Below are 27,182 nucleotides of genomic sequence, written 5' to 3' on the forward strand. Positions count from 1 at the left end.
TTTTGATTTTCATTATCATCTATGCATATATTGCAAATGAAAGCTTTTTAAAATAGTGTATCACATTTTATTTTATGTTTACTACTTTTTGATTGATTTTGTTTCAAAGTCGTGTATCGTTTCTTTTGTTGTCTAGTATATATTATTGAAGTCCTAATCAAAGTATACACTATAACCGCTAGTACAATGAATTAAGGAGCAAATTAAGACTGTACACTTGTTTATATATTAACAGTGTCTTAAATTGATAAACATATTGACACATGCTATAATAAATCTTGTCAATCACATTTGTTTTCAAGTTATGCCATGCTACCGTTCATTCTTATCAAACACAACGACAAATTATAATGATAGGTTTTATTCTCAATCAGCTTATGTGTCAACCATATAAATGTATATTCATTCTTAAAGCAACACACTGAAACAGAAGATAGTTGCATATAGATTTTCAGTTTCGCAAACATACATTATCAAGCAAACAGTACAAAAAATATCCCCTCTTAAGCTGTCTAAATGTGTAGACTATTTACACTAGTTTTGACCAAAAGCTCAAACCTTCAAAGGGTTCTACTCTCCCTAATGAAAATCAGTTCGTTAACTTCAAAAGTTTTATAAGGCGTATATGTAATGTGGTCATGTGGTTTTTGTTTTACTCGTGCAATGTAGGTGGTGGTATAGCAAGTAGAGATGGCCTTCGTGTTTTTCTTTTGTCAAATATTTCTTGATTTCTTATACCGTCTGTATTGTCTTGTGACAACGACCTATTTAAACAGGAAACAGATAACTGAAAATCACTATTTATAGAACGTTCACTTGACTTTCGGTAAGTTTTTTCATCGGGAAGTGTCATTAATGAAATCTTTCTTTGGCGTTTATCAAAAGCATGCAAGTTATGGGTATTCATTGCAGTTTCGTCAACACTTGGTAGATGAGGACGAAATCCCATGTTGGTTGATGCTGGCAGTGATTTACATCTTTCTCTTCTTGCTGAAACAGACTCTCTCCTTCGTTTATTGTCCTGTAAAAAGAATTCTTTGTTATAAATATTCCAGAATCGTATTCGTGATGAAAAATAATAAATATGTCAATAAACTTTTGCTCATAAAAGTACTCATTAGAGCAAAGCAGTAAATTAATATCTTTAAATATTGGACGTATGATTAAGATTCATTTGTATAAATTACATTGAACAAATTGATTTTAATTTCTTAATATCTGCCCCGCTGTTTGAGAAAAGAGAAATTGCTTCTCTATACTAAATATCAATAATAAAAGACATGTGTTAAACATTGATCGATAAAGACAATAACGAACAAGGAACATGGTGGAACAAAAAACATAAAGAAGTTAACTCTTGAAGTAAAAGATTAAATTACATAATGTTAGTAAGAGAAAGCAAGCTCCCTAATGTTACAAACTTGTGTTTGTAAATTGTTTCTAAATAAATTATGCCTGTAAATTATGTGTTTTAATTTTTTTCAATCTTTCTATTTTTGAGGACAGGTAAATATTTTGTTAAAATTGTAGGAATATTAAACAGCCAAATACACTTTAGTCAAAGTATTGGGTATCCTATTAAACTGGTAAAACAAATGAGAATGCAAATGAGGAATATGTCAAACAACCCGACCAAAGAGCAGGCTTCAGCCAAAGGCTACCAATTGGTCTTCAACGCAGTGAGAAAATCCAACACCCGAGTGTGGTTCTCAGCTGACCCCTAAATATAATTGTGTTCAGTGAAGACTATATTTAGTTACACGACCATATTTATATCCGAAGTACATGAATGACAACTAATTGATTACACAAGATGGGCATGTCTACAAAACATTTCTCATAACTTTATTTAATATTTACAATATTTTTTTCTTTTTCAATTTCCTTCTTTTTAGGTGGTGATCCGTCTAACCATTTTAATTCATTCTCCGAGAAAAAATAATCCATCGCTTTTCTGACAAAGCATGTTGCTAGAACCTTTTAAAAAAAGAAAACGAATGATTATCTTATATCCGATGAAAATACTTATATTATAAACTATGATTGTAAGGCATATATAATACATTCTGGTGCATTTGCTTCAAGTCATGGTAATATTGTTATAAAATGAAGAGTATTTAGTTTTTTGCAAGGTTGATTTATTTCCTCTGCTCGTTGGAAAATTTTGTTTACAAATACAGCAAAAACAAATATGCTATTTCACGACTGTTATATCATCCATCAAACAAACTTGGTGTTAACAATTGTTATTACGCTGCAATCATTGGTCTTAGTACAGGTACTGTTGATTTATTTATTATCGTCGGAATTATTTTTCGTTGAGTTAGGAAACAACATATTTTCGTGGATAATTGATCTCGTCGAATTGACAAAGTTTACATATAAGTATATACACATAATAACATATGTAATTGTTGAATATTCATTTTTACCTATACCCACGAAATGAAATCGGTTTCAAACAAATTATATTGGATCCACAGTATCCCGTATCTTTTTCGTTCTTTTTATGGTATTTTGTAAAGTTGAAGGTGATCTAATAATCTGTTAAAAAATCAAAACGAATGGACAAGAACTGTCATATTCCTGACTTGGTACAGGAATTTTCAAATGTACATCTTTTTTTAAATGGTGTGCTCTTACATCACTGTCCCATGTTAGGGTATTGTTTTACCCCGTCATATGCTAAAAGTGCCTGTCCTAAGTCTAAGCAAGATACATCTATATTAATATGGTGTGCTCTTGCATCACTGTCCCATGTTAGGGTATTGTTTAACTTCGTCACATGCTGTAGGTACGCCTGTTATAAGTCTTAGCAAATAATTCAATGGTTGTCATGTGTTGCTGCATATCATTTTCTTTTTAGTTCATTGATTTTGACATTGATAAGACCGTTAGTTGAATTGTTTTTACATTTTTTTTAATTTCTGGGCCTTTAATAGTCTACTCTGCTGTATGAGTTTTGTTCATTGTTGAAAGCCGTATGGTTACCTTTAGTGTTTGATTTGTATGTCATTTGGTCTCTATTGGACTGTTATCTCATCGGAAATCATATCAAGGATTTAAGCTCCTTTTTTTTAGAGAGATATTCGGATTCCTCTGGTTTCATCCATGTAATATCACTAAAAAGATACCTACTAAATCCTATTTTTTTTTACAAAGTTCAATTACGCATTGTTTAAAACGTCATCTTTGAAAATCAAATAATCCTTGTTACTTATTCATAGTTTTTGAAATAAAAAAGGTACCAATGTTAAATAAAGACAAATGTAGAGAGAATCATATCCTACCGTTTCTAATCCTCATATCCCGACAACAAGCCCACGGATCTTTAACTTAATTTTTTTTACATCCTTTGTTATATGTATTGTATTTCTAACAGCTTTTTAAAAGCTTGTTATTGTCACAAAGGGCAGCGAACATCATTTGTTTTCCTAGCATAACTAAATAAAGACAACAGTAGTATACCGCTGTTAAAAATTCATAAATCGATTGAGAAAAAAAAACAAATCCGGTTCACAAATTAAAACTGAGGGAAACGCATCAAATATAAGAGGAGAACTACAACACAACAGAAAACAACAGTAAAATGTAAACAAATATTAAATATATGACTACTTACCATCACAGGAAAAATTATTGATATCTCATGAATACTTTTAACAGCCCATAAAACACCCAAACAAATTATTTGAATGAATGTGAAAAGATGAACCTTCGTCAATGGAACATGTCGTAGATATTCATAATCAGGCTGGTATTTTGGTGGAATAAATATGATTTTTATTCGTTGAACTAGCTGAAAAAAAATCATACTAATGATACATTATCATGCAGTACCCATATACAGAGAAAAATCTTGATATGTTGTTTTGTCAAATTACCGTTTTTAGATCTCAATATTGGAATGGGTAAAGAAAGAATTTTTCCTTATAGGTAATGAAACAATAATTCCATTCTTATGAAGGTTATGTTATGCATTAATTAGGGGAACGATAGGCAGTTCGAAACAAATTCGAATTGTATTCACTTGAAAATAACATAAGCAATTGCTAGTTGGATCACATGTATATCATTAACCGTTGATTTAAATAAGCACAGTGTTACATAGTAACAGTAAACCTAAATTTGTTGGTCTCTCCATTAGAGTCAAAACTTTAAAATGAATTTAAATAGGCTAGGATGTACCATATAGGTATTATTTTCGGGGGTGTAAAAAAGGTATACGAAATATTTTGGCGGTAATTATTAATTTGGCGGATCCCTAACTTTTATCCATTCCTGCTCATCATACATGTGCACTTTTGAATTTGAGGAATTTATTTAGATGATTTTGTTCTTTTCGCGAAAATAAGCAAACATTTACACCCCGCGAAAATAACACACTATCATCTGTATATGGATATAAATGTTTTATTTAAAATTGTAGGGGGAACAGAAGTGTTCGGAGATAAGCACCGACCATTGATAGGAATACTGACAATCCTAGTCATTCAATATTGGAGTTAAACCCACCTACCACGTGTCAGATTAGTACTCTTCCTCAAAGTAGGCCACCCCAAGGGTGACTGGGGTATAGAAATATGGTCGCTTGGTCTTCTCCCGACCGGCAGTAAAACGCTTGCTGAAGTGGGGCGTCCGTTTGACTGTGCGGGATGTATCAAGTTCGCAGTCACGTCCGTCAGAAGGGGACGTTAAATCCGATGCCTCGTGTAAAGAGAGTGCCACGCTCTTTGCACGTTAAGAACCCTTGCAACAACTCTTTGAGGGGTCCGTAGGTGGCCTGTTGCAAGGCAAAATTTCTGTCCCTATCCAATATATCCTCATTTTCCAATGGCAGTCCAAATTTCCCCGACCATCATCCTAGATGGCCTCTATTACAACAACCTACCTATTGTATTTATTGTGAACTTGTTCTCGTCCTGAATATGCATGAAATATTTGCCACTGGACGTTAAGCAACCAACAATCAATCAATCAATCAAAGTAGGCAGGCTAGTGATATGGTAGTTTGACTAATTATACCAAATAGCGAGTAAGATCCCTATATATCAGGACGGCCTCTACTTACAAATGTTCTATCATTTATTTAATTCATTTAAATTGCAAATACAATGCAACAAAACTCTATTTTGATGTCGTGTATTTGACCTCGTGTGTAAATTTTGTATAAGAACAAAAAAGTCTAACATCTAAGGCTTAATTCAAATGAACAAAGCCAAATAAAGTAAGAAGTTGGAGGCCAGCGAGAACTCCAAATTCCGAAGAGTTTTCTAAAATACACGCCTTGATGTTCGCCTTTCAGGTGTTTCGGATTACGTAATAGCATTAAATCACTCACTCAAAATTCTGTTCAAAGATATGTAACAAACATTATAAGATAGCTAACCTGCATTCCTTTCAGTGAAGCAACACCCATGTAAAGAAACACACCATATAGTACTGGCATTGGTATGAACTATAAAAACATAGAAATTTAGATCAATATAAATTAATAAAACATTCCATGCATGGCATTTGTGCAATCCACCTTAAGGTAAGGGGAATGTAACATTAATTTTATATTTTGTTCCCCGTGAAATGATGATTTGTTGTAAACACTACAGACATGTGAGAGTTTAAAATTGTGCCTGAGTCTTTATTTGTGTTCTTCTGTCTATAGCCCTTACTCATGTAACTAATAACGAAAGGATATTTTGGTCCAGATTTTGTTTTAAATTGCGATTCCAACTCTAGTCATGCACTATTTTAAAGTAAAACAGTTTAGTTGAATAATGTTGAATAAATTAAAGAAAAATGCAAAAATACACATACCTTGAGAACAGAAGTTATAAGAACAGCGAATCCACTAAGTATTCCCACAAGTAATGCTGTTACCCTTTGTTCCCTATAAACACGATAAATATTTTAAGACTTTATTGTCATCGGCATCACCAAAACGGGATACAATACTCTGTTGGGTGAAGGATTATATTTCTGTCATAAGGTTACGTGACTTATACATGTGCATTATATTATAAGTTACATAGATATATATGGGGTCAATACATGCCTTATATATCGTATTAGATCAATAGAACACTGTGTTAGAAATTTATCATACCGTTTATCTTAACATGTAACACGTCGACAAATGGTCTATCAAAGTAATCAAGTCTTAATATTGAAAAGAACAAACTTGCATTAACCTATACAAATACAAACGCCAAAATCAACAACTTGTTTTTAATGTGTTTTCTGCATTTCTTTCAATCGTTCATCATTAATTTCTTCGTCTGTTAAAAGACTTTTGGATTTTCCTCAACACCTTGTTGTGTTTACAAACGGATGTAACATCACTACTAACCCAATATAAAACATACACGTATTCACGTGGCCGTTTTTAACCAATCATATCCCTAGATATGTATAGGAGGGAAGATACTTTGACAGTCACATCCCTATGACTGTTATCGTCGATTTATCATTAAATATGTCCATTTTTAGTTATTGAATAGTCGCGTCATTTCTTTCTTGCTTTGCATACTTTATCTTTTGATTAAACTCTCATATTTATATTTGATAATATGAGAGGTAATTCTTCATGGGATTATTCCCCCTTGTCCATGATTAAGCTTCTCAATTACCTAACACCAAGGAACGTTGGTTTCTCTCCTGGAGCAGCACACTCCGATTCTCTTGTTAAACTCTTAATGTGCGCCAGCGCCGACACGGTGGCTGCAACATACCATGGAAGTCCAAATAACGAAAGAACCACTATCAATATACCAAGAATTAGCATATCTAAATGGTAGCCTCCTCCTTTCTAAAAAAAAACCACAAATAATTGAAGGTTGCTAACGAAATCTAGGTACCAAATAAAACATATGTTTAAGTCTTATTCAAATATGACGAGCTTCTTTCGCTTTGAAAACAAAAACGTGAAATTTATAAACCAAGCACTGACTCAGAGATGTACATGGCAATGGCAGTTACAATATTCCTCTCACGTAAATACAGAATGTTGCGGGGTTAGATAGGTAAGCGGGATCCCAACCTCCCCTAACCTGGGACAGTGGTATACCAATCCAACATAAGAACAATTATAAAAATCAGTTGAAAAAGGCTTAACTCATCAGATTGATAAAAATAAAACAAACCCTAAGTTTATGAGCTGGTCGATTAACAATAACAGCTGTTATTTGCTGATCCATGAATATCAGGATTGTTGTCAATAGTGCTGGGATAGCTGCTACTAATATTAACCACCAGGGATTTTTATCACTCCAAGGATTTATGAACCAGCCACGGGCAGCATTACTAGGCTGAAATTAAAATATATATTACTGTGGGTTTCATTTTTTTCGTGGGTATCGATTTTAGTAGATTGAGGAAAACATTTAATTTCGCAGAATTTGATTTCGTGATTTCTTCAAACTTCGCATATACAGCCTATCGAAAATGTGTATATTGTTGAACATTTAAATTCGTGGTTCACCTATACAAACGAAGCCTGCGAAAATTGGTATCCAACGAAAAATAACGAATTCTCAGTACTGTGTTAATGTTCCATTTCTATCCTTTAAAATGTTAACTAAATGTTTGTTTATTTCTCGCTATCATCATTTTTCATACTCTTATGGCAGATATTTGTTCAGATAATTCATTTTGTATGACATTGCAAGACGTCAAAAGCTGATATTAAGTATGAGTTTTGTTCCCTGTAGCAAATGATTATTTAGGGTATTGACTCAATATGTTTGTTATTGTGGCTCCTTTTTGTCAATAAAACGGTATTTTATGCAACTGTCATACAAGTTAGATGTTTAATCTACCATTTCCTACACCTATACCAAGTCAGGAATATGACAATTGTTATTTATTCGTTTTATGTATATGAGCTTTTGATTTTCCCATTTGCGTGGGTACATTCCGTTTAGAATTTTCCTCGGAGTTTCGTTTTTTTGTTATTTCACTTTTTGTCGAGTAATATCACTAATACCTTTAAGGTTGTGTCTAGTTTATTCATTCTAAATATTTAGCAATGATAGAACATTTTGAATAATCCGTGCTCTTTATCAACAAGACCTTAATATCATGCATACCTTAAACTCAACTTTCACAATTTTTTCATACTCCTAAGGCAAATATTTGTTCAAATAATTTATTGTGTATGACATGGCAAGATAGAGAGAACTGGTACTAGGTATTATATATGTTTCCTGTAGTGAAAATTATTTACAATATGCGAAATTGGGTATTATTGTTATGTCTCTTTTCAGTAATATCAGCAATAGCTTTAATGATGTCTCCTGTTTATTCATTCTGAATGTTTAGCAATAAGAAAACATTTTAAATAATCTTCATCAACAAGACCTCAATATCATGCATACCTTAATAGAGACTCGTGGTGTAGTGGTTAGTGCATCGGACTACTAACACAAATGTTCCTGGTTCGATTCCCGTTTCGAAATGTAAATTTCAGGGACTAAATTTTTGGTTCTCCTTTGAAACCGTTTGCTAATATGGTCTTGAGAAAACGATGATAGTCCGTCGGAAAGACGATAAATGGCTGACCCGTGTTAAGAGAGAGCCATATATCTTGCATGTTAAAGACACCATGGACACGCTTGTAAATCTCGATAAAGAGCAGGCTAATGCCGCTACAAGGCAGCACTCGCACCCTCAAAGTGGGAAGGGATTAATATTAGTTGCAAAACTTTTTTCCAAATCCACTATAACATGTATAAATAAATATGTTTAAACCTGCATACCTTAAACTCAGCAGGAACTGATAGTTTTTGTGTCGGGACGCCAACTAATGCGTCAACTACCACCATAGATATGATGGACAGTAAAACTCCAAAGTCACTGATAGTACGTCTTACCTACAAGAATAGGAATTATATAATTGAGCGAAAATACAAAGCGAGAAGGGAAAAAAATAGAAAGAACCATATTAACATTCCAACCAAGTCATAAAAAAAGCAATAACAATCTCAACAAAACTGTTATTACATGTTCTAATGAAATGTACGAAGTTTAAAAGATTAAAATGAATATAACTAAAAGAAAACAGTAATAAAAAAAAACCTCATACACATTCCAAAGTAAGTAATCTCTTCCAAAGCTTCCCGAACGCCTTCATTGATTCTTAATTTTTCGGGATAACTGCGGTTCATAACACGATTTTTCTTTTCCATGCACATGAATATGAATAACATTTATTTAGTAGAAGTGTATATTCGTATTGTAAAAAGTAAAATCACAAAAATACTGAACTTAGAGGAAGATCAATTGGGAAAGTCCATAATCACATGGCAAAATCAAATAACAAAACGCATCAAAAACGAATGGACAAATACTGTCATATTCCTGACTTGGTACAGGCATTTTCAAATGTAGAAAATGGTGGATTAAACCTGGTTCTATAGCGCTAACCCTCTCACTTTAATGACAGTCTCATCAATTTCCGATATTTTTACATTGATGCGTAATGAATGAAAGATTAGGCCACACCAATTTAATTTCTTGTTCTACGGATTTTTGGACTCCAAAATGTGGGGCGAGCGAGCGTTTTGAAAATTTTAATAAAAAAATATTTAATTTGCAAATTTTTAAGGCGAAGCTTGAAAAGTAAAGGCAAGCGATTATAATTTTTTGTTTGTAAACATAAATAGTAGGTTTTGACAATATTAAAGCTTGATTTATAACTTGTACTTTGACATTTCTTTAATTTCTGAAGTATTTTTTCCCTGTTCACCAAGAAATAATTACATTTGGTCTATGTATGTGTGACTGACAATGAGACAATTCTCCATCCAAGTCATAATCAGTTTGGGGACAATCGCTTAATGTTATAAGTATCCCTTTTACATGTTTTATGAGGGATCAATATAAGTTATAATATATATTTGTTTGTACAAAAGGGCTCATATTTTCTCAAAGAACTATATATCTATCTGGTATTAAATGGTCAAAACATGTCCAAGAATTTTGTAATATTCCTGGACTTTAACCATGTTAACACATTTACTTTAACAGTTTAATATTATTCAAAATAAGTGGACCCCTCTTTTAGAAAAAGTTGTTTAAAATATGATGGAACTCTCCTCTTTTTGAGTACAAATTTCTAAGTTTTCAAAGGTTTTGTATAGAACTATACAAATCCTTGGTATTTCTATTTTCTTTTCTACATTAGTAAAATGACCCCTTGTCTGAGGGAGGGTTGTTCTCAACCTGATAATAACAAACACAGGTCAAAGTATGGCCTTTTACACAGGACTTTGATACAGACCAAACAGTAGGCTATAAAGGACCCCAAAATTATTAGCGTACACAATTCGAACAGGAAAACCAACGATCTAATTTATATATCATGTATATACAAACGGGAAAATACCAATGAACAACATCAACAAACGATAACTGCTGAACGACAGGCCCCTCAATCAATCAGGATAGGTGCATAAACATGCAGCGGCTATGGATAGTTTTGTTTCGCCAGCATACAATATAACTGCAGTTGAAGGCAAATCCTTCAGAAGTTCTTTGTATTTTATTCTAACAACAAACATTTTTTGATAGGGAATATAAGTAAGGGGGAAAGTAACCATCAATTATAAAATTATCAATTTTTTGTTCTTTACAGGTATTTCCGTGTTATTAATTTATATCGGAGCACTCCCGCTTTGGATATATAGGTTTCATGCTGAACCAAATATTCTCACAGATATTTACAAAGTGTGGTGGGGTGCTTTTATGTTTAAAATCGTTATATACAGGTTAGACTGTGATTTTAAAAACAAATGTTGATATCTTTTTATAATATTTACAAAAACAAACGGTGCGGGAAATGGACATGATTACATTTCCGGATGCGGGAAGCGGGAATATAAAAAAAATAAAAAAAATCTGTTTTGAAAAAAATAGGTGCGGGCGGGTCCGTCGAACAAGGAATCAGATTGGTGTGGCCTTAATTATAATTGACATTTTTACCCTTTGTGTCTGTTTGTTTTGTTCGTGCATCATCGTCAATATAATGGAATACGACTGTCACGACTGTCATACAAGTAATAGGTTTAGCTAGCTATTTATCCACGTTCAATTCACCTATATCTACATTAGAAAATGCCTGTACCAAGTCAGGAATATGACAGTTGTTATTATTTTGTTTGATTTGTTTCCGATTTTGATTTGCCATTTGATTAGGGACTTTCCTTTTTGAATTTCCTAGGAGTTTAGTATTATTTTCATTTTATTTTTGAACCGTCGATACATTTGGTGCCACTTCATTTGGGTTAACCTTGATTCATAATATTTGAACATTAGTAGATAACGTTTATCTTAACGTTAATGATTTGAGTAATTTTCTACTGTTGCCTTTACTGCATAAAGACTTGGTTACATTTCTGGAAAATGTTTACCTACGGTTTTGTAATGACATATTTTTAAGTAAAATAAAGTCGAACAATAATAAAAAAAAAAACAATCAAATCCTACCTGGCAGCGCCAAACAAAACTAAAAGACAATACAGAAAATCGTACAATTGATCTACACGAGCCCCGCCAAAAATCGGGGCTCCACATAAGAGCCTAGCCAAAAAGTGTTTTATGCACTATTAACTTTCATCTTGTTATTGTTGACCAATATAATGCGTATCTTTCTTCGCTGTGTTTTTTATGTTTCTATCTCTTGTGTCTTCTCTTACGATTATTTTTCATAATCCCAAAAAGTTCGATTCTTATTCAGAAGAGGGACGAAAAATACCAGAGTGATAGTCAAACTCAAAAATCGAAAATAAACTGACAAATCTTACCGTTGCAGTAGCAAATGTTCCTCCTTTGATATTAACTAAAAATATTGCAATTCCAAATGTTCCTAGGAAAAGTAAGCAGGACATAAAGAACACATTCGGCTCATACATTTTCTCGCTACATCCACTTCCGGTAAGATTACCGCCATATTCAGAACAGTAAGCCGGAAGCACACTATTTTTTATAGTACCCGCATCATGAACTGAAATATTGAAATCCCGTTCATAGGCACTGTTGTTTGAGATGTTCGTTGTATATTCGGACACATTAAAATTATTTGATCTATTAAACGGTATTGTAAAATTTTCGCACACGCATGAATTAGTTGATGATGCATGGAAGTGAATCGGAAACTTGTCTTCAATCTTAATTAAATTTTCAAAAGCTTGGAAAATGAAGATCAGTGCAATAAGGCATGCAAAACATTCTTCTGTAAACCGTGTGATGAATCGAACTAATGCACTTAAGTCTAGTGCAACGATGATGAAAATAATAAATGCTATCCATATTCCAACCCAGCATCTAAAAGGCATATAATCCCAATCTCTGTCCCTGAAAAATGAATAAGTATTTCTATTTTACAAATATGTTGTTAATATTATATTACTCATTGCAGTTAAGAAAAGGATTTTATATTTTTATTTTTATTATTTCAACGCCACTTTTACTTAGGCTTTTGGTCTATTTCGTGACCTCCAGTTTTTATTGGTGGAGTAGAGTGCCCGGGCAAAAAACAACCAACCTTCGATAAGAAAACTGACAATTTAAGTCAATCAATATTGGAGTCGAGTGACTCAAACGAGCAGGATTCGATTTTACAACCTCAGTGTTAACTGGCTATTGTTTACAGTAGTAACTACTCAGACCATTCAGCCACCAAGGTCCCTTAAGAAAAGTAAATACACTATAACATGCATTATTGCAACGTTATTTTATCTTTTTTTTTGTTCTATTTAGCCTTAATTGACAATTTTTACCGAAACTGTAAAATGCGTTTTTTTTTTAACTATTCTGTTTGTTTGTTTTCATCACACATTGTTGTAAATATAATGAAATTGTATGCTAATGAAATATGAATAAGTTTTTTAGCTAACTCTAAAACCAGGCTAAATCCACCATTTTCTACATAAGCAAAAATATTTTTCACCGAGATATCTCGCTTTTCAATGTTAATTTTCAAAAGAAATTTTTAAAAATGCAAAATTTGAGTTTTTTCCTAAAGTTTGATTTTATGGGATTCTTTAATGACCGTTATGGAATAACCGTATCACAAATGATATCGGATATGTTCCTTTCGTCGTAACTACAATCCCCTTCCCTTTCCTGAATGTGACCTACCGAATTAGACTATTTACCGGATTTGTTATCACATAAGCAATACGACGGGTGTCGCATGTGAAGCAGGATCTGCTTACCCTTCCGGAGCACCTGAGATCACCCCTAGATTTTGGTGGGGTTCGTGTTGTTTATTCTATAGTTTTCTATGTTGTGTCATGTGTACTATTGTTTTTCAGTTTTAGCCATGGCGTTGTCAGTTTGTTTTAGATTTATGAGTTTGACTGTCCCTTTGGTATCTTTCATCCCTCTTTTAATATGTATATTTGGGGCTTAATGCTATAGATTAGAACTAAAACATTTTCTGTTGCACTTAGTTTTAGGTTCAAACTAAGTTTGACTGGACAAATTTTTCCAATACAACATTGATTTCTCTTGAGTGAAAGTCCCCCTACATTTTCATAAGTAAATACATTCTTTAGATTTAAAAAGTGATACTATGGATTCATTCATTTTTGTGGGATTGAGGAAAACGAACATATTCGTAAATATTTGAATTCGTGTTTTTGGCAAAGTGTGTATACTTTCTTTTACAAAATTTGGATTTCGTGGAACATTCAAATTCGTGGTTCCCCTGTTCATGCTGGTCCCACCAAATCCACGCGAAAATTGATATCCATCGAATATTAATGAATTCACAATACAAAATAAAATGAAATACTATGTACTTACACACAAAATCTATACAGTATCATCTCTAACACCAACATTGGACCTGTACTTCCTAAGATATTCATTGGCTGACCAGAAAATAAGGCAAACACCACTCCAGTAATAGCTGCGGCTAATATACACTCCATTGGTCCCTGGGATAGAAGGATACACTACATGAATACTTGCCTTTACTTATAATTTGATAGATGCTTTTTATGCTTTTTGAAAATGTTTGTTTGTTTTGAGATTTTAACACAGTGATGACTACTGTAACCATATTTTGACTATTTTACTTAATATGTCTGTTTTGTTCACATATCATTGTAAATATAACGGAATTTGATGCGACTGTCATTCAGGTGAGAGGTTTGGCGCTGTGAAACAAGGTTCGGTCCTCTATGTTCTACGTTTAAAAATGCCTGTACCAAGTCAGGAATATGACAGTTGTTGTCCATTTGTTTGGTGTGTTTTTATCATTTGATTTTGTCATTTGATTAGGGACTTTCCGTTTCTTCGGAGTTTGGTGCTTTGTGATTTTCCTTTACACTAAATGAAGGCGTGCAGTTACTTACATATTTCCCCCAATAAATGCAAGACTGGCATTCGGTATACATGCATCGAAAAAATGATATAAAACACGATTTCCAAGTATTGAGATTGAATCAAAAATGGATCTGGTATTTGATCGTTGTGGATATCTAATTGAAAAGACACATGCTCGGCCAATAAAAAATCTAAAATAAATGAGTTATGAAGACTAATTTCTGGATACAATAAAACTTTTTGTCAAAATGGCTAAACGTGAAAGATCTCGTACCGCTTATTTCTTATTTAAATTATCCAACAATCATACCACATTTTGTTATTTTAATGTTTTTTAACTTACTAAATTTGATAAAAAAAAATGGTATAAAATTGCATTAATAAGTTATGTTTTGCATTTTCAAATGACAAGTAAGAACAACAGTATTATTCTATTGTTGGTTTTCAATCAATAGAAAATATGAAAAATAATTCTAATCCATCTTTAAAATACCATAAAATTATCAATTTTGTCTCCAAGTAATCCACCAAACGTCACATTCGGGGCCAAGGTCGCTAGGAATAAATATATAAATGATGCAAAACACTGTATATGTAAGCCATCCGTAAAGTCACTCTTATACCACGGTAGTTTTCTCTTAACGTCTGCCACAAGACCACCAAATAACCTGAAAATCATTCCAGGAGATTTAATGAGAGTATGCAACATGCAATCTTGCGAACAACTTACTTTTCACGAATGTGACCTACAAAATTAAACTATTTATCGGATTTGTAATAACAAAAGCAACACGACGGTTGCAAGATGTGGAGCAGGATCTGGTTATCCTTCCGGAGCACCTGAGATCACCCCAAAATGTTGGTGGGTTCGTGTTGTTTAGTCTTTAGTTTTCTATGGTGTGTCGTCTGAACTATTATTTGTGTGTTTGTCTTTTTATTTTTAGCCATGGCGTTGTCAGTTTATTTTCAATCTATGGGTTTCGTCCCTCTTCTTGAAAAAGTATTAGTAGGAGATAACAAATGGGATTATCTATTTTATCATTCTTAATGCAAATGCTTTATAATAACCTTTCATTTCATTGCATCATTTGGGTGATAATGTCTAAAATCTAAACCCCGAAGTTTTATTTAAACTCAAAGACAATTAAAGAATCGTAATAAATATCTTTTAAAAATGTTGAATATTTTACGATCATCATTATGTCGTTGGGTTAAGTGCCACCTTCAGATTTCTTAAATCATCCATCATTGAAGAATAGTGTGTTGTTTTTTTTTTGTTGTTGTGCTTCAGCGTTCCTGTTGTTCCTGATGTTCATTTGTTTTCCTCTTATAATGTTAGTGTTTCACTAGACTTTAGTTTGTAATCCGGATTTGTTTTCTCTCAATCGATTGATGAATTTGGAACACCGGTATAATACTGTTGCCTTTATTTATTGTTGACAGTTACATTGGAAGATTTTACAGCGCACAAACTTTTGGTTGGTTGGGAATTAAACTATTGGGTATAAGGTCGGTTATAGTTTCTTAAATAATCAAGTTTCGGACTTTTTATAGGTGACTATGAGGCATGGGCAATGCTCATTATTGAAGCCCATACAGTGACTTATTGTTGTTCATTTCTACGTCATTTGGTCTCTTGTGGAGAGTTGTTTCTTTTGTAATCGTACCTCATCTACTTTTTCTATTTGACATGGTTAAAATATATATCTACATGTATCAGTCCAATGCAGCGTGTGATATGACTTTGTCGGATAGTTATAGTGTGTTACAGGTCAATTGAAAAATATATTTAGCTGTCAGACTTATGAAGTGTATATTAACCATCCAAACCTGTGGAGTTTCTTTTTACTTTTATGACCAATATTTCGAAATTTATAATATTTACACTCCAGTCTATTGTAGAGTGTATTCAATTAGTTGTCAATGTTTGAATCGTTTATGTTTAGAATCAAGACAATCGCCGTGTCTTTTATCGGTTTGCCATTTGAAGAGTATATTAATAGTCAGTCTATCGTATATATAATTATTACCTGCCAGTTCTTTGCAGGGTGGCATCTATATGAGTTTGGGGTTCTTTCTTCTTAAAGGATTGACCTGCTTTTCGAGTCTCCTGCAAATTTAAATATTCAAATTTAAGCAAATATTTATGATAACTACTGAAAGAAAATTCAATATGGAAAATCAAATGGAAAATGCTACAGTGTTCCGATGTTTTATTAATATTATACTAAATGTATCTATTCTCTTATACGCATTCATGTTTCATTATCTAAATCCTATCAAGCGCTCTACTATTTCAAACAACAAAATGATTGGAAAATCAACTTTCATATTCCAGAATTTTGATATGCCTTTCCGGACGGAAATAGTGGGTTAAACTTAATGTTATAGCTAGCTAAACATCCCATTTGTATGACAGTTGCATATAGTTCCGTTAGCATTATATAGACAGAACCCAACAGACATAATTATTAAACAATATAAAAAGAAGATGTGGTATGATTGCCAATGAGACAACCGTCCACAAAAGACCAAAATGACACAAAAATTATCAACTATAGTTAACCGTACGGCATTCAACAAAGAGAAGGCCCATACCGCATAATCAGCTATAAAGGCCCCAAAATGACAATGTAAAACAATTCAAACAAGAAAACTACCGGACTTATTTACATTAAAAAAATGAACGAAAAAAAACCTGTAACACATAAACAAACGAAAACCACTGAATTACAGGCTCCTGACTTGGGACAGCAACATATATACATAATGTGGCGGTGTTAAACATGATAGTGGGATCCGAACCCTCCCCTAACTTGGGACAGTGGTATAACAGTACAACATAAGAACGAACTATAAAAATCAGTCGAAAAAGGATTAACTCATCCGATGGACAAAAATACAAGTGGACGTGACCGGGTAATTGTACATCCCGACAACAAAAAACACTAAGAACAGATCTGAGAGTACTCGCAATTATCTGACAGCTATTTCAAAGCCACTAACAACTAATAAACAATATCATGCATCTAAGACTAAATTATCAATTCGTTCACATCCAACATCCAATGGATTTAGTGTAAAGACGTCATCAACAGTCAGAGAAAAACAGGAACTTGTTCAATGCCAAGTTACAGGTATCGACAGATTGTAGATCCATGAACGTGTATATGTATATAACATACTAGAAATATTTAGTTTGCTTTTAATTTACTGCTAACAAAATCAATATGTATACCAATAAAAACAATATTCAATGATCTTATTCATGTTATTACAGTGTTAAATTTGTAATCTTTTAGAATAAGTTTATTTAAAGGAGCGATAATTTTACAAGGATCATTTCTAAATTTCCGGGCACGGTTAACAACATTTCCGTAAAAATGAGGATGTGCTTTACCGTTTGAAATAAGTTTTCTACAGTTACAACCAAACATCAAAACCAAATCTTTATCTATGGAAATATTTAGTAAAGGTTTTAAGTAATTCAAGGTAAAGATATCCCTGGTCACATTCTTGCATATTGATTCGCCGCATGTTTTGTTCAATTTTGAACGTGGGAGGATTAAACTATAATTGAAGTATTTTCAAATATAATAGTATCCGCTTATTCGAACCTTTGTAGGTAAAGTATCCGGAGGCTCTATTCTTGTAGATGGATTCCAACATCCAGGTGGCAGCACTGTTGTTTGACTGGTGAATTCCTGAATTCCGGTTAATAAATCTATCTCCGATTCAGCCTTGTATGCTACTTCCCTAAAAATCTAAAGCAAAGGGTTTCATTCAGAATAACTTTTTCATTTTTCTATTTCCTATTGCATTCGTATTATTCGATCTGTTTAGTGTTTCAAGGTCTGTTGTTCATGTTTTTGACATTTTCTTGTTTCACTTTGCAACCATGTTGTTATCTGTCCTTCTTCATCTTTCGATATTAATGTAAACCTTGATTTTTGTTTATCTTTCACATAAACTATGGTTAGCTTAGCTGTGTTTGGCAAAACTTTTAGGAATTTTGGTCCTCAATGCTCTTCAACTTATATAGAACAATATAATTTCTTTTTTATATTTTATATCTAAAATAAGTAGCATTGATGATCATTAATCGTTTAACAAGTTGTCTACAGTGATTATGCTGTACAACAAGCCTGTCAACACTGAGGTTGTGAGTTCGAATCAAACACAGGGCAGGTGCTCTCGACTCTAATCTTAATTGACAATGATTGCCAGTTTTCCTATCAAAGATCGTTGGTTCTCTCAGGGCACTCCGGTTCCCTCTACTTATAAAAGCTGTCTATCTCGATAATATTATGCCGATCACAAAAATGAAAAAAATAAGAGTCCCACACACAAACAGACATAATAAATCTTTAAACTTAAAATGATGATATCGTTCGTTTTGATTTATTTTTATTTGTACACCCTAAAAATTTTATTTCCACTTATGGTATGAGATTTGAAAAAAAATGCAGGTTGAATTTGGACACTCAAAGTAAACAAACTTAGGGATCTTTTGATTGGCCTTATAATATGATTATTCTATCTAAAGATGATTAAAAAGATAATTTACTTATCACGAAAAAGGTTGAAATTTAACAAAAAGGACATTTAAAACAGTATTGAAATTCAAAAGTAAATAGTTGAATAAATGCAAGGAAACATGCACAAAAGTTTGAAAGAGAACATACGAAAATCGCAATATAAAAATGTAACACACACCAAATTGCCCAACTAATAACTTTTTCAACTTTCTCATCTGGGAAGGATTCATTTTTTCTTAATATTCATTTAGGCGTACTGATGACTCTTTTTGTACACGTTTCTGACGCAAATACACTATTTCAATCCTGGTATCTATGATGACTTCATTTGTCAGGCGTACCTCTGCTCCTAGTATCAAATAAAATTAATAGAAAATAATAAATATTTTTCACCTTGCGCGACACGGTCAATTTAGTTAAACTTTCCATTACTTAGACTTATGATTCTCGTCCCTGTTCTTATCCACTTAATTACTTACATCGTCTGTGATCAGTGTTCCCATACATCGAGCAGCTTCCTCTGCTGGTTCCAAATTCCCTTTTGGAACTAGTAAAATAAACAGGAAACGAGTTGGTAGATCAACTTCCGTTATCATTCCAATATCACTAGCAGTTTGAAGTCGTACAAAAGCACACAGATTTCCCATCAAACCTTCGACTTCACCTACCATGATATTCATTACTTCGGAACCTGGTGGTATCTTCTTCTTAAACTTTGAATTCCTCTGATAACAAAAAAATATTTCAAATTTATAACCATGAGTAAAAGTAAAACTGTAAGGAAAATTCAAAACTGAAAGTCCCTAATGAAATGGCAAATCAAAGGCTCAAACAAAGCAATCATTGATAATAACTGTCATTTTCAAGATTTAGTACATGCATTTTCCTATGTAGAAAATTTTGAATACTTTCGTTGTCAATATAATGGAATTTAATGCGACTGTCGAACAAGTGAGAGGTTAAGCTAGCTATCAAACAAGGTTTAACCCACCTTTTTTTCTAAATGAGAAAATGACCAAATTCAGGAATACTAGTATGACATTTGTTATCCATTTGTGTGATGTGTTTGAGATTTTGATTTAGCCTTTTGATAACGGACTTTTCAGATTGTGTTCGGTATTTTTATTATTTAACTTTTTAAATACCTTATGTACCAAAACATAAAAAACCCATGAAAACAATATTTATAAATTCCAAGCTTTCGAAACGCTTTCTTTCATTTAGCTTGATCATGAACGCACAAAGACTAATATTTAAAAGCCTAGAATATAAAGGATCTGTAACAGTTGATGTTTTTAAAGGACCAAATTTTATCTTAGGTTCACTAACCTAAAGGAGTCAAAAGCTGGGTTCGACTACTGAGCTGATATTAGCCTCGGAATACCCACAGAAGTTAAGATTGTTGATCAATAAAAATCTACATAAGACAATGCTTGTACCAAGTCAGAGATATGACATTTGTTGTCTTTCGTTTGATGTGTTTGAGCCTATTGATTTTGTCATTTGATTATGGAATTTTCGTTTAGAATTTTCCTCGGAGTTCAGTTTTTTTGTCATTTTACTTTTTAATTGATAGGCCCATTGAATATATATAAAGACGAATATTTTCTATTGTCTAATTGATTAAGAGAAATCTCCATATCAACTAGATGAAGATTCTAGGATTAAAACTTCCTCATTATCATATAATTTATGTTTACTTATATCTATAAAAATATAACATATCTGTAGTTTCTTATTCATGATTTTTTATTACTAATGTATAAGAAAAAGAAAATGTGGTATGATTGCCAATGAGACAACTATCCACAAAAGACCAAAATGACACAGACATTAACAACTGTAAGTCACCGTACGGCCTTCAACAATGAGCAAAGCCCATACCGCATAGTGAGCTATAAAAGGCCCCGATAAGACAATGTAAAACAATTCAAAAGAGAAAACTAACGGCCTTATTTATGTAAAAAAATGAACGAAAAACAAACATGTAACACATGGTTTTTGCTTTTATCTAGCTTTCAGTAACTGCGAGTAATCTCAAATCATACGTTTGTGTTAGTTTTACAAAATTTCTAATACAATTTGTTAATCAACGTTTACTTTTATTGTATTATAACTCGTTTCACTATTTTTAATATGTACCACCTTCAAATTTGTTCTCATATGATGTGGTTCAGCTGTATACTATTGTTGCCTTTATTCATAAGTGTTTATCATTTTTTATAAAGATTATACAGTTGGTTTTTCCTGTTTGAAATTTTACACTAGTCATCTTGGGCCCTTTCTTCTTACTGTTCGGTAAATTGAAATGCATTGATTAATATGTAAATGTCTCGTCTGCTTTGATCAACTTGAAAATGATACAAAAACGTTTACCTCTCCATCCGAAAGTGCAACTTCGTTTCTATGATCGGATGTTCCGTTCTCAGTACTGTCCAATGTTTCAGTAGACTCCGAACTAAGGTTATATGCCTCTAAAAAAGAAAATAGTCGTTTTCTGACATTTCTCATTTAAGTCGTTAATCCTCCGAGCCACGTGATACTACTATGGGGTCCAGATGGATTTGTAGAATGGTAAATAATTGGTAACAAAAAAAATAGTATAAAGAAAAAAAAAAATATTGAAGAATCGAATAATGATGATCCTGTATGAATGAATATAGATAATGGACTGGAAAATAAAGTATAAGGAAAAACGGATTAAAATAATAAGTACAAAGTAAGACGTCCCTATCGAGACAATTACTAAATTGTGCTGAATTTTGTTCCAGTGAGTTTATTTCAAGTGTATTACAATGTTAAAGCTGGCATATGGAAATATATGATATACATTGTTTGTACATTTTAGGAAAATATATAACGTATTTTAAAGAGCTTTAAAAATGCTTTATAGAAGGAAAAGCGAGACTTGCCGAGTTCGAATGTTCGAATAGTGTTGTTATTCTGTATAACGTATAGCTGTTTATTACATGTAAACCGTTGTATTAGTGTTTTAATGAAATCAAAATGACTTAAACACTATGAGCTTTTTTACCGGCTCCGGCAAAATAGCGATTCATATAGAGCTTTGCTATTTTGCCGGTCTTAATTAAGATTAAAATAGGAGTATATTAAGAATAGAAAAAATATAGAAACATACACGTCAATAAGATATCGGTATACAAATATGTCATCTTAATAAACATATTTACAAAACGTGAATATTAAAATTGATATTATATCCTGTAATAAGAATTCTCTAAAAATCTGCCCCTTTTAAAATATTTTAAAAAAAAGCATAAATATTAAAATTGATACCAGTACTTTTTTCTTTAATAGAAAGTCTATAAAAAAACATTTCTATCTAAAAAATATAATACAGAATAGCAAAGCATACTAACCCATTTAAAAATCAACATTCTGATTAAAACTTTTAATAAAAATATCCTATAAGATTTGAAACAAAGCGTAACACCCAACAACCTCAAACTGCTTTACGAGCGATACAAAATATGTGTGTCCTGCTCTTTGGTGAATTTCTTTTAAGTCTGGCACCGAAAAGGTGATGCCACTGCAGTCTTCAACGGAAATGCATACACTTGTTTCTTTTTGCATGTTTGGGTCTGCATCACTTTTGAATAGAATGAATGCTGCCAATAGCTTGATTTCTATGCATCGTGAGTACAACAATTTTTTTTATTAATCTTACAATATTTTATTGCACCATAAACAATATATTTTTAAAGTTTTGTCTGGTATTCATGAATTTCATAGTCCTCGTGTCACGTTTTCACAGTCACACGTAGTTGTCGTTTTCAAAATGCTCCAAACCCTGCTGTAGCTCTTGATATCAGTCGTTTGATGGAAGAAAGATAACCGCCTACTTAAAATTATACTTACGATTTGTATGACTCTTTGACTCATTCGGGATATCTCGGTCTTCGTCTTCACTCTGACTATGATTTTCGGATAATTGTATCCCCGACTTAATCTTTGGCAGACTTTTTGGCAGAATGTTATGAAGATGTTTATGAAGCGTCTTGTGTTTGTGTTTCTTTAAGAGAACAGTTCTGACATGGTTCAATAATAAGGGCTGTAAAGTTCCATCACTGGACCAATGTTCAAGCAACAAATCTGGAATCAAGAAAGGTGATAAAAAAATCTTAAATTAAGCAACAGATGATAAAATTCAGAAATCGAGCAATAGATGACTGAATCAAGCAACAGATGATAAAATTCTGAAATGATAAAATTCTGGAATCAAGCAATAGATTATAAAATTCTGGAAACAAGCAACTGATGATCAAACTCTGAAATCAAGCAAAAGATGATAAAATTCTGGAATCAAGCAATAGATTATAAAATTCTTGAATCAAGCAACAGATGATGAAATTCTGGAATTAAGCAACAGATGATAAAATTCTGGAATAAGGCAACAGATAAAAAACTCTGGCATCAAGCAACAGATGATAAAATTCTGGAATTAATGACGCACTTACGTGTAGGTGATTATGTTATTATACAGTTATATTGGCGAACAATTTGTGATTGTGTGATTACTCAGACACCCCAGGGTGTCTTTAATTCCTTCTTACCTACTATTTCGTGCATAGATGTCGCTTCTAGGTCAAGCAGCACAGGATTGGCTGTTACAATCAGATGTAACTCTGTTAGATACTGCATACTCAATGATGACACGTGAGGCTTGGACCATCGTTTACCATCCTCCTCAAGTTCCTCCTCAAACTTCACCCAACTGTGTAAAAAAAGAGAAAATATGAGACACTTTATCAATATATTAAAAATCTTAATAATAAAAATACCCAACTCCGACGACAATTCAAAACGGAAAGTCGGTAATCAAATTGCACCATCTCAAGGGCTTAAATGCACCAAACAAATTGATAACAGCAGTTAATGATTACTCCTTATTTGGTACAGCCATTATCTTTTATAGAAATTGGTCGATTAAACCAGGGGTCTGTTGTTCAACTTGTGATTAAACTAATCATATGATTAATTTTAATCAGTCGTTAAAAGTTAATCGCATGATTAGTTAATGCAATGATTAAATTTCGTTGTTCAACTTATTTTAATCATTGTATTTACTAATCATGCGATTAATTTTTAATCATATGATTTAGTTTGGGTAGTAAGCAAGTGTGTCCCACAATGCATTGTAAATCAGGGCCTATATCACTTCCCTTTTTGCATAAATTATAATATTCTTCTTTTAAACAGTTTTGGGGTGCCAATAATTATTGAAAAGATATCTTATAATATGTTTGTATTTTTATAGGAAACATATTCATATCTTAGTTGTGTTATGCTAGCTAAACCTCTGACATTGACAAAAAAAGAAGCATGTATTATTTTTTTTGGTTCAAACCACCATTATTTCTTTAAGTGTCCTGTACCAAGTCAGGAATACGGCAGTTGTTATCGATAAGTTCGTTTCTATGCATGCTTGTTCTTGTTGCAGTTCAGTGTTTCAGTTGTTCCGTTGTTTTTCTCTAAGACTTATAGTTGGTTAATGTGCTTCCATCTGCTTTGGTTTGTTACCCGGATGTGTTTTCGCTTAGTGGATTTATGGTAATTGAACAGCGGTAAACTACTGGGCCATAAAAAAGAATAGGTTTGTTTGCCCAGAAAAAAACTGCCTACTCAAATTCTTTTATTGTCTTGATTTGAAGAAGTTTTTTTTAATCAGATAGGCATGAAGACTAATAAACATCCGATACTTCAATTTCTTTAAAAAAAAAAAAAAAAAAAAAAAAAAAAAATGCCTACCTACCTACCCACGGTCTCAACCTTGGGTAGGGTTTGGGCAAACCAAAATATTTTTAATTGTGGCCCTGTTTCCTTTATTTGCTACAACAGAAAATGCATTTTCTCTCATCTTCCTTGTGTGTGGATAAACAAATGCAACTTATATGACTATCTTAATTGTATTCCAACACTCGCCAGACATGTCACCAATTTTAAATACACGTATAAAAGTGTGCAAATAATCGCTAATGAAAAATTATCAGGTAAAGCGTCATTAGAACTGCTGCATGATGCCAATGAGAGAAATATCCACCAGTGACTTAATGATTTTTTTTAGCTTAAGTACAATTAAGAAATGTTTCTTAAGGTGGTACCCGAAAACTTGACTAAAATCAATTTGTCTCGTTTATTTTTTATAAATATCTTACAAAATATTTACTTTGATCCTTTCACGAAAATATAAATTTTAGAAAAAAAATGAACCAACGATTTCACCAGAAAAATTTCATTGGTTATATAACAGTTTGACAAACACTAGTTTTGATCGTTGGGAAGCTTAATGTTTCCTTAAAAATACAACAAGATTAAAACGTTTATTTGATTTTCCCAAGTTATCTCCCTGTAGTGTTAGGAACCACCTTATTACCTACCGCCTGACTTCTTTCCAAACAGATTCGTCATGGAATGGCCTCAAAGCATCCATTTGACAAAACACAAAATGGCAAACCTCGCTTTCATCTTTGTCAATAACAATATCTGGAATCCCATTGGTCTTTGGATTTCCTTCCACAGACATTTCTTCAAAGAAAACCAATATATAAGTATTCGACTGTCAATTATGAAAATCAGAGTATTATGATAGTATATATATATTGTAGTTATGATACTAGTATTACACAATAAAAAATATTTACTATTTCATGATACTGTTATCATATTGTTCTCAAGGCTTGCGGTCATGAAACTTTCGAGTACATTTGTCGTACTCAGACTAAGAAATCAACCAATCAAATTATCCGTTTTGGTGTTTCAAGTACAAATTGTGTACTCTGAGTACCGAGTAAAGTTTTCTGGCCAAAGGTTCAGATCATTAAAGATGGTATATTTTGGTATTAATGTTGATTCACTCAGGTATTTTTATCGTTTCTTGGCATGTTCCTTTAATATATTTTATGATGGCATGATACTAAACCCATAACAGGATGGAATGTGCTTGATTTGCATATCATTAAAACATAATTTTTCAATCAGTTTTATTGAGGTCTGGGGCTGGGATATCAGTATAAAATTATAACTGCTAGTACTGTCCCTTGATTGGTCACCGTATGGCCTTCAACAATTAGTTTAATTTATACCTTATATAATTATTTTTAATTAATGTGTACTGAGATTCATCCCGTTAATTAAATCTAAAACGCAGTTACTGTTGAAAAGTGAAATTTAACGTGTACAAATCATATTTTACATATACATGTAAGACACATGATTTATGTGCATTTCTATGATAATCTATCTTGTTACTACGTTATTATATATTTATACAATTGTGAGACAACAAAACTTGTTTTATTCATTTATTAGGTCATGACGCGAATACTAAATAAATTATGAAATATAAGAAAAAGTAAGAATGGTTACCTGCAATGCAGAGCTACTACATGTACATGTATAAGAGTGAAGATGTACAATGTACATGTATCAATGACTTATTTTTCCGGGAATTTGCGTTACTCTCCGGGTCAAATCCGAAAGTAGACGAAACTTACTGAACTTCGAAGAGAAAAGATTCTTGATGTTGAGATTTTTGCAATATCTTTTTTAACATTACATCTAAAAATTGTTTTTAGATCATTTAGTATATTGCTTTTCAACTATACTTCCGGATGAACTGAGCTCACCCAAAATGATTGGTGTGTTCTTGTTTCTCAGCCTTTAGTCTTTGAAAATTTTTATTACAAAATAAGGATACGGGGTATGATTGCAAATGAGATAACTATCCACAAAGTTCAGATGAAGTTGAGGCAATCATAGGCAACCATACGGCCTTCAACGACGAGCAACATCCATACCGTATAGTCGGTAATAAAAGGCCTTGACACGAACAATACGCCATCATTCAATTGAGAAAACTAATGGTCCAACTCATAACAAAATAATTTATTAAAATATATGACAGATATGAACCAACTACAACCACTGAACTACAGAATCCGGACTTGGGATAGGCACATACAGAATGTGGTTACATGTGGTAACATGTTATTGAGCGCTCAACCAGGATTAAGAGAAACGAGGGTGATATTTAAATGTATTGATCGTCAACCCCCCCCCCCCCCCCCCCCCCCCCGTAAAAAAAAAACCACACCCTCTCCCCTATGGATCCGTCACTTACCTTAAATTTACAAATAAGATTTTATATATCATGTAAAACATATTCTGAGAGTTAATTCATATGTGATTTGTCTTTTGTTTCTGAAACCATTTAATTCTTATACCAGAACAGTACACATGTACATATATTATAACCTCGTGATATTTAATGAAAATCCGACGTTTGATTAATTAAAG

At 32.6% G+C, this 27,182-nt stretch overlaps 1 protein-coding gene across 1 annotated transcript; it reads right to left on the reverse strand.

The window, feature by feature from the left end:
- Positions 1 to 374: 374 nt before the first annotated feature.
- Positions 375 to 27,047, reverse strand: LOC139503914 (electrogenic sodium bicarbonate cotransporter 1-like). Its single transcript, XM_071293926.1, has 19 exons — positions 27,007 to 27,047; positions 25,265 to 25,412; positions 23,441 to 23,601; positions 22,746 to 22,979; positions 21,243 to 21,340; positions 19,346 to 19,591; positions 17,946 to 18,092; positions 16,359 to 16,438; positions 14,822 to 14,996; positions 13,804 to 13,937; positions 11,799 to 12,348; positions 8,754 to 8,867; positions 7,140 to 7,304; positions 6,627 to 6,805; positions 5,815 to 5,887; positions 5,390 to 5,458; positions 3,623 to 3,799; positions 1,861 to 1,977; positions 375 to 1,021 (listed from the first exon to the last, which is right to left on the reverse strand). Exons 2-19 carry the CDS (start codon positions 25,408 to 25,410, stop codon positions 653 to 655), a joined length of 3,234 nt encoding a protein of 1,077 aa, XP_071150027.1. The 5' UTR covers positions 25,411 to 25,412; positions 27,007 to 27,047; the 3' UTR covers positions 375 to 652.
- Positions 27,048 to 27,182: the final 135 nt, after the last annotated feature.

Source organism: Mytilus edulis, chromosome 14, assembly GCF_963676685.1.
Source record: "Mytilus edulis chromosome 14, xbMytEdul2.2, whole genome shotgun sequence".
NCBI lineage: Eukaryota > Metazoa > Mollusca > Bivalvia > Mytilida > Mytilidae > Mytilus > Mytilus edulis.